General features: G+C 39.5%; 2 protein-coding genes across 2 annotated transcripts; both read left to right on the forward strand.

Moving 5' to 3' along the window:
- Positions 1-984: 984 nt before the first annotated feature.
- LOC112568788 (calbindin-like) lies at positions 985-4,585 on the forward strand. The gene is made up of 5 exons (XM_025246267.1): positions 985-1,112; positions 1,890-2,014; positions 3,049-3,225; positions 3,605-3,651; positions 4,357-4,585. The coding sequence occupies exons 1-5, from the start codon at positions 1,066-1,068 to the stop codon at positions 4,423-4,425; spliced, it is 465 nt and encodes a 154-aa protein (XP_025102052.1). The 5' UTR covers positions 985-1,065; the 3' UTR covers positions 4,426-4,585.
- A 187-nt stretch (positions 4,586-4,772) lies between these two features.
- On the forward strand, positions 4,773-8,147 carry LOC112568786. The gene is made up of 7 exons (XM_025246262.1): positions 4,773-5,019; positions 5,290-5,428; positions 5,681-5,766; positions 6,108-6,170; positions 6,721-6,750; positions 7,127-7,159; positions 7,511-8,147. The coding sequence occupies exons 1-7, from the start codon at positions 4,953-4,955 to the stop codon at positions 7,585-7,587; spliced, it is 495 nt and encodes a 164-aa protein (XP_025102047.1). The 5' UTR covers positions 4,773-4,952; the 3' UTR covers positions 7,588-8,147.
- The last annotated feature ends 459 nt before the right edge of the window (positions 8,148-8,606 follow it).

Genomic DNA, 8,606 nt, shown 5'->3' on the forward strand with positions numbered 1-8,606 from the left:
AGCAGAAATAATAAACAGATTATTTTTGCTTACACAAAGAACTGTTTTTAACGAGAACGGTTTGAGTGTAATGAATATTTATGTGGCATAGTAATTCCTATACAATGACGAATCATGCAATAATTCTGTCTACCCATTTTATTTGTGCTTTGTCTTTACAGCTTCCAATGTTTTCTTTCTTTCTTTCTTTCTTCCTTCCTCCTTATTATTTCCTTTGGACTACAGCTTTTTTGTTTGATTACCACTTTATGTTTATTTTTACAGGGGATGGTAGTACAATGACGGAAGTTTCGTCTGGTAAGTAATAGCATAATATAAATAATAGAAGGCTGACTTTCCATACATTTGTGGTAACTGACCAAGAGAAATGTTGGGGTTGAAGGATGTTTGTGTATGAAGATGTGGAGATAGATATGTGTATAAGGAAGACAGAGATATGGGGGGGATGTATAAGGGTATACGGGTTGTGGTAGTGGGAGGTAGGTCAAAGGTAATGTAGAGGTGTGGAACCTTATAATCTTTTCTGGTATATCTTTGCTGTATATGTGGATATGAGTGTGTGAGCATACAGGTGAATAACGAAGGAAAATTGTATAGATGTGGGCATATATCCATTTGTGACTAGGTTCTCGCACCCTTGCTTAAGTGCTTAAACCAAAAAAAGATATGTCTATGTCTATCACAAACTCATTTTTTCAGCAAAACATTTGTTTCATCAGCGTTCTGTGCTTATTTTTTGCAGGAGATGACATGCTGACGATGGAACCTTGTAAGTCTCAATGGGTAAATGATGAGATTGAAGTTTTTACTAGCTCCTAGAACACTCAGGGAAAGAGGAGAGTAGGGAGACCGAAGCAAACTTGGAAAAGAACAGTAGAGAGTGACGCAAAGGACATCGAAACCACATGGGTCCAACATCTGTGACAAACATATTGAGCGAGACAGCGTGCGCGTGCGAGAGAGAGAAGGCGGCACAGCAGCACACACCTCCTGTCCACGTACAGGTGTATATAAGTTTCTGCAGGTGAAGCTTTGCCAGCTACGTACGTTGCTGAATCCGTCACTATGCTGTCTTACTGGATCTTGTTCTCTTTGACTACCTTGTGCTTCAGGTAAGAAATGTGCAGATCATGTGATTTAGTCTCTTTGACACATCCACTACCATCACTACCTTTCAACAAAAACTGGATAGAGATAACACTTCAACAACAAATTTGACGAAAATTTACAGCTGTTCGACATCTTGGTGTGAGTTAAACTGACAACTGATTTGTTCCCGACAAGTCGTTGCTGCTCTTCATGGACGCACCTCGGCAAGTTGCTGGTTGTGTGTAACCAAAGATCCTTTGACCAAGTCTAGCAAAGTATTTGCTCAATTATATAAAAACTTTATCAGAACTGGACAAACATTGGTTCATATTGTTCACTGGCATTAAGAAGGAAAAAAACAATGTAGTTTACGTGTGTCCGCGACCTTTAAAGAAAACAACAAAAGTTTGTAAGTGTGTGTGTTCGCGCGAACGCACAGCATTGAACACTTGCGTGGTTTCAGCGATAGAGATGTACTTAAATCTGCTGTTATCGTTTATTGATAATTAATTATTGCCTAATATACTTTGTACGAGCTACATTTCTTTTGTCTACATTGACCACTGCATCACAAGCCTCGGTTGAAGCCTGCGCTATCAGATCTCTATACAAACAAACATATAGATGACAAATAAACAATTCTCACATTCAAGAACACATTTTATAAGACTTGCAATAAGAGCAAAATGTCCTGGCATTATATTGTGAAAGAAGCTGCATGATTCCAGGAAACGATAGAATATTCCCTTAACTAAAGGGCACTTTCATGAACTGAAAGAGTGACAGGATATTTGTTTCAGTTCCCATGTACCTGGAGGACCTCACGCTCATATCTTTAACAAAGTCTTCAGTTTTTTCGACCAAGATGGTGACAACAAAGTGACTGTGACAGAGTTCTGGACCAAGCTTCCCAATGACCCGAATGGTAACAGTACACATCCATCATCTTTACTAACCTCTGAATGTGTGTGTGCAGAGATGTTGAAAACAGATATAAATGTGACAGCTCCCAATCTGACTGAAATCTTCAGGCAAATTTGGGAATCAGGGGAGGTCACTGTTGCGTGGAAGACAGGGCTCATCTTCAAGTTACCCAAGAAAGGAGATCTTGGAGACTGCAATAATTGGAGGGGCATAACACTTCTTTCCCTCACCAGCAAGGTCTTCAGCAAGATTGTTTTGTCAAGACTGACGGCAACACTTGAGAAAGAACTCCGACCACAGCAAGCAGGATTTCGCCCTGGGCGATCCTGCTCCGAACACATCTTCATTCTGCGACAGATTCTGGAGCAGAGCAACGAATGGAACACACCGCTGTACATCAATTTCATCGACCTGGAGAAGGCTTTTGACAGCATCCAACGCGAGTCCTTATGGAAGATCCTGAGGCATTACGGAGTCCCTGCAAAACTTGTTCAGGTCATTGCAATGCTGTACAGCGATTTCAAATCCCAGGTTGTCTGTGACACGGAGCTCACAGACCCCTTCAACGTCAGTACCGGGGTGAAGCAGGGCTGCATTCTGTCGCCGTTCCGTTTGGACATGGGGTCACCTAGAGCGGGTTTCAGCCGATCGACATCGGTGGCTGACTCTGGTTGAGGCCTTATGTGCAACCTGATGCACGAAGAGGAATAGAATAGATAGAATGTGTGTGTGTATGTGTTTGTGTTAGTGTGTGTGGTAGTGTGTGTGCCTGGGTGTGCCGTGCAGTATCTTGCCAGGTTCTGGTTTCTCTACTTAAGGTCACATATTTGTCCTGATACATTCAACAAGAGATGTCATTGGTCAACGACTCATCTACCATCCTTCATCCAATTGTGGGCGATTTTTAAGGTTACCACATAACAACTTAACTGTTCGACAACGGGACAACTTTCAATACCTTTATCAGACATTAACTACCTTACCCATAGTTCACGGTTTATTAATTGCGTAAGAATATCGTCATGGCGGTTTCAGATGATGGTATCGTCACGAAAGAAGAGTTCATTAAGTGCTGGGAGTCGATCACCGAATACACTTCTGAAGAAAAGGAGGAGAACCGACACTCGGCCGAGCTGTTGTTCAAGCGAGTCACCAACACCACACTCAGCTACGACGATACATTTCTGTTGTTTAAGGTCTTCGATACAAACAGTGAGTAACTGGCACTACACGAAATTCCCTTCTTTTAACACATCATCGTTTGATTTATTCTTAGTGAAAAAAGATGGAAAACTTATTGACACCCTGAACACTTCTTGTGCTGAAACTCTTTCGCCACCCTATCATTGTCTGTCTGTCTGTCTGTCTGTCTGTCTGTCTGTCTGTCTGTCTGTCTGTCTGTCTGTCTGTCTGTCTGTCTGTCTGTCTGTCTGTCTGTCTGTCCTGTCTGTCTGTCTCACTAGCAATCTCTCCCCTCCCCAACTCTCCAGTTTTGGTAGGCAGTGTTATTAATCTATGTTATCCATGAAGTTTGCTTTGTAATGAGATGTATAAGAAACAAGCGTTAATTAAAACAAGTTTTCTGTTGCAGATGATGGGGTCATTAGCAGAATAGAATTTCTGACCGAATGGGAAAGAGTATGTACAAAAAGCTGTGTATATAGTTTCTTGACTCGTCCGCCTGTCGTCCTTCTCTGTAGATGTGTGCACATGTGTGTGTGTATGTCGCCAGAATCTATTCCCTTTCATCTCTCACATCATTCTTCCCTCTAGTGTGCTGGCGTGTCATCATACCTATAATTGCCCTTGTGGATGAATAAAGTTGTATTGAATTGAATTGAATTGAAAATAGATAATGACACTCTCCATCCTCATTAATTCTTTTCTGTTTCTGCTTTTTGTTTTCTATGTTCGTCTTTGATTACTTGTCAGCATGATTGTTCTCCTTCCATCCATCGTATTCTGCACACGTCACATACTTGCCTTAAACATTGAGGACATGCTCCTTTTTGAACGCGATTATGTGCTATGTATATCATGGGATGATGATGATGATGACGACGACGACGACGACGACGATGATGATGATGATGATGATTTTTATTATTAAAAAAGCAAGACTTTATTTTAATCATCCACGATCTTTTAATGAAGCGTGTGTGTGTGTGAGAGAGAGAGAGAGAAGGAGTGCATGATAGTAAGTTTTAATTACGACAGATGTAATTTAAAAAGAATTTCTACTTTCAGAAGGATTTACCTCTGAGATCACATGTCGCCACAACTGATGGAGTAGTTTAATTTTAGAAATAAGAATATAAAAAATAATGTTTTTCTATTTCTTAGATCCACCCTGAACATGACAATTATACATCAAAACCACATTCTGTGACGCCAGCCCCAGGTAGAAGGTAAAGTTTTTACCACCTCATCTACTTCTACATTCTCCGGAGATGATGAACAAGAACATCTTGCGGGCCTGAATATGACAGGCTGGAGTTAACACTCAGGATGAACCCTGAAGGACAGAAACATCTGGAATAACAAAACTGAAATAAAATTTGGCATCAAGCATAGAAATGGCGTTATAACTGTTTGCTATCAGTGTAAATCTGTCATGTGTGTGTGTGTAAGTGTGTGTGTGTGTGTGGGAGGAGGAACCTTTATGCTGACAGTGAACGACACTCACATTCTTGTCCTCTCACTATCTTTTCTGAGGGGGGAGCTGAGCCACTGACTAGGGCCTCCTCCCTGTGTGTGGAGCTGAGCATCCCAGTTAGTTCAACCCGGTATCTACTTACAGCGGATGCTGACACTCAGAACTAAACTGTGTGGTGTGTTGTAGCATGCCTGATTGAGTGTTGGAAGTCTGTTGTTGCTTTTTGCCTACTGATGAACAGCATCTTTGGTGGTAAAACTGTAAATCCGATACTGCTGTGGTGATGAAAGCATCTGGAATGGAATACCTCGGTGGTTTGTTGTTACTGGTCCTGGCCTTTACTGTCACAGGTGCAGTACTGATTGTTTTCAACTACCTGGATTTATATTTGAACTTTTATTAAAACCACTTCATTGTGAATAGAAAACGAAAAGATAATCATATAGAAATGTACTTACAGACTGATGTTAAATTATGCACGATCATATAAGTAGTCTGCACAATTAACTTGTCACTACAGATAAAGTTTCGAAAGCTACAAAAGTAACCAAATTCAGCAATTTAAATTATTTAAGTTCTTTATTATTCTCCCTTTTCACTCCTGTTAAATATGTTTTTAGTTTCTGGAACACAAGCTAGATGTGAGGAGCGAGAAAGCAGCGCCGTTGGAGTTTGTTTTTCCCAGCATGCAATGGCCTTCTCACCTTTGCTGCACAACTCGTATTGCGACAGAAAACTGATTACAGAACAGCTTTGCACGTAATGTGTTAATTAATCGAGTATTCATATCGTATGTAATTAATTAATGTAATGAGTCTGTGCATGTTTGTGAATGCTTCCAGAGAGGCGCAATAAACTGTCGTGTTTACCGGAATGGGCAATGGTGGTGGTTGTAGTAGTCATCCTGTAAATGAAGTATATCTACTAGTAGTTGTGATAATGATTCTTTAAAATTATTGGCAAGTATCTCATTACATGTGTTTAAAATTTACTCGTTGGTGGTCACTGCAGGAAGTTTGTCTTCATCGTGGAGTGTGTCAATGAAATCAGAACCTCTCCGTCGTGCAGTCGGGCCAGTCTACTTGGCTCACAGATGAGTATGTGCTCACTCTCAAAGTATTCACTCTGATTATTACTATCCAAATGCCTAATATCTTAAAGTACTCTTTAGAGAAGTGAAGTTCTGTTTATGATTGTTTGGACAGAAGGGTATTATTGCTCGCTTCAGGGAAAATTCCAAACTCTCAAGAGCATCAGTGGAGGTGTACTCTCCATAAATAGGTACTTTTGATATTTTAGTTTTCTAGCTGGGTTGCTGGATGGTTGGCTGGTTAGTTGATGAAGAGGCTGCTGGTCTTGAAAATTGTTTTTTACTTCTCTAAAAATAACTACTTGATGATTTATTGCAATTTTGCCTTTCACAATCGTCAACTGGCAGATTTCGCTTGTAACCTGACCGACTTGCAGGAAGAATGTGCAGACGTCCCTGAACTTGACACAGGTAACTAAATTCCTTATACTTTTCATAACACACTATGTAGCTTGTTTTACCAGTTGCTGTAGAAAATTTTAAATTGGGATTTTACCTCTCCTTCCTCTTTCTCATGTAATAACCAGTTTGATTTGAATTCTGGTGGCTTTACGTTGTCCATTGGTCGATTCATATGTCACCCTGTGTTTTCTATAAACACTGTCAGAAAGGAAGTAGCTAATTGTGTAAAGGATATCCTGACACTGCTATTCAATTTGGCAAATCATTATTGCACAAGATGACACCTAAAGTGCTTCTCACTGCTACTCAGACAGGAAGGCGTCCTACTAAGTGAATATTTAATTTAGGTATTGTATCTGTCCTGTCTCTCTCTTGTTGTTTGTCTCACTCCAGACACCACCCACCCATCCGCTCGATCACACACACACACCAACACTCACACACAAACACAAACACAAACACAAACACAAACACAAACACACTCTCTCTCAGATACCAACAAAGCTCATGCTGCTATATTATTTATGTTTCGCTAATACAATTTAAAAACTTTTTAGAGATAATATTCTGACGATGGCATCTTCATCTGGTAAGGGTGACTTCTGGTTAATAAAAAATCCTTAGGACTTGAGAATGTTTATGACCCGCAGAAAACAAACACAGCCATGCAGCATTTATGATCTCACAAAGAAAAAGTTAATTTTCGCTGTGATAAATTTATATAGATATAAGAAATAATCAACAGATCCTTTTTGCTTACACAATGAACTGTTTTTAACGGTAAATATTTATGTGGCATAGTAATTCCTATACAATGACGAATCATGGAATGTCTACTCACTTTGTGCTTTGTCTTTACAGCTTCCAATTTTTCTTTCTTTCTTTCTTCCTAACTTCCTCTTTATTATTTTTCCTTTGGACTACAGCTTTTTTGTTTGATTATCACTTTATGTTTATTTTTACAGGGAGTGGTAGTACAATGACGGAAGTGTCATCTGGTAAGTAATAGAATAATATAAATAATAGAAGGCTGACTTTCAAAAATTTTTACTGAAACAAATACAGTTTTACATAAGAGATTTCAAAGGGTCATACTTTTACATTTGCGGTAACTGACCAAGAGAAATGTGGGGTTGAAGGATGTTTGTGTATGAAGATGTGGATATAGATGTGTGTATAAGGAAGGCAGAGATATGGGGGGATGTAAATGGGTATATATAGCCATTTGTGAGTAGGTTCTCGCACCCTTGCTTGAGTGCTTAAACCTGTAAAAGATATGTCTATGTCTATCACTCATTTATTCAGCAAAAGATTTGTTTCATCAGCAGTTTGTGCTTTTTATTTTGCAGGAGATGACATGCTGACGATGGAACCTTGTAAGTCTGGATGGGTGAATGATGAGATTGAAGCTCTCACTAGTTCCTAGCCTTTGAAAACAAATTATATTTCAAGCTCTTTAGTTAAACTTTGTAGTAAAACAATATTTTTCAATTCGTTTCCATTTGCTTGCTGAAGACGGTAAAGCGTTTTCTTTTTTTACGAAAAGCATGTTGCCGAAAGTCAAATACACTTACTATTTATGTTGATACACAACACACGACCAACCTTTCAACATTTAGAAATCTGATTAGCGGCATGTCATTGCACCTTTCTTTCCTTTCTTCCTTTCAAAACATCAACACTAAGATTGTTAATAAAATTCTGCTGAAAGTTTGTCCCCAACAAAGCAGTTGAAGGGAGTGAGGAGAGAGAGAGGTGTTTGGGGTTCGGTCCCAACTCACGGGAGTGTGACAAACACCGTGTAGCGGTCAATGACTGGACTGAAGTCTTGACTGTCATCGCTATGCTACGGATGCTGATGGACAGAGAGTCCCTCAGCACAGCTCAGGCATAGACTGATGACCTTAAATTTCACGTAAAGCGTCTATTTCAAGAAAAAATACAAGCAATAACAAAACACCATCAGCGAATATTTTGTGTTAATTTTGGTTCTTTCCTCATTTATTGATGTATTATTTATCTTATATAATACTAGTAATAGTAAAAACAACAATACTTGTGCATTTACATCTACACAAATACGATTCTGTCTTTAACAAGCTTTTGGTATATAAAATACACCTTTAACAAACCAAACATCACGAAAATAAATACATTAATATCACCATAAACATATATAATGTTGTGAGCGTGTGTGCACTATGTCTGTTAACACTATGTTCACGGATCCTTAACAAAACTATGGTGCATTTGGTTCTTATTTATCCTGTTTCACTTGTGTGTCACGTGTGTTGTTGGTCCGATACTCGGCGGTGAAGTTTAAGCAGGAGTAAGTAGATGTGTTTCGTGTCATCCTGTATCTCGCTCCGTCCGTGTTTGTGGTCTCTTGTCGCCTTGGTCCGTTTGGACAAGCAGTTGGACGTCCACGAAAAGCTGCGAGAAGAC

The sequence above is a fragment of the Pomacea canaliculata genome, linkage group LG7, assembly GCF_003073045.1.
Source record: "Pomacea canaliculata isolate SZHN2017 linkage group LG7, ASM307304v1, whole genome shotgun sequence".
NCBI classification, from domain to species: domain Eukaryota; kingdom Metazoa; phylum Mollusca; class Gastropoda; order Architaenioglossa; family Ampullariidae; genus Pomacea; species Pomacea canaliculata.

Excerpts from the sequence above, each read along its gene's own strand:
- LOC112568788 (XM_025246267.1), top strand. The coding sequence starts at position 1,066 with ATGCTGTCTTACTGGATCTTGTTCTCTTTGACTACCTTGTGCTTCAG. Across the intron at positions 3,226-3,604 it reads TAAGGTCTTCGATACAAACA|ATGATGGGGTCATTAGCAGA; the intron begins GTGAGTAACTGG and ends TTTCTGTTGCAG. Across the intron at positions 3,652-4,356 it reads TTCTGACCGAATGGGAAAGA|ATCCACCCTGAACATGACAA; the intron begins GTATGTACAAAA and ends TCTATTTCTTAG.
- LOC112568786 (XM_025246262.1), top strand. The coding sequence starts at position 4,953 with ATGAAAGCATCTGGAATGGAATACCTCGGTGGTTTGTTGTTACTGGTC. Across the intron at positions 6,171-6,720 it reads CGTCCCTGAACTTGACACAG|ATAATATTCTGACGATGGCA; the intron begins GTAACTAAATTC and ends AACTTTTTAGAG. Across the intron at positions 6,751-7,126 it reads GACGATGGCATCTTCATCTG|GGAGTGGTAGTACAATGACG; the intron begins GTAAGGGTGACT and ends TTATTTTTACAG.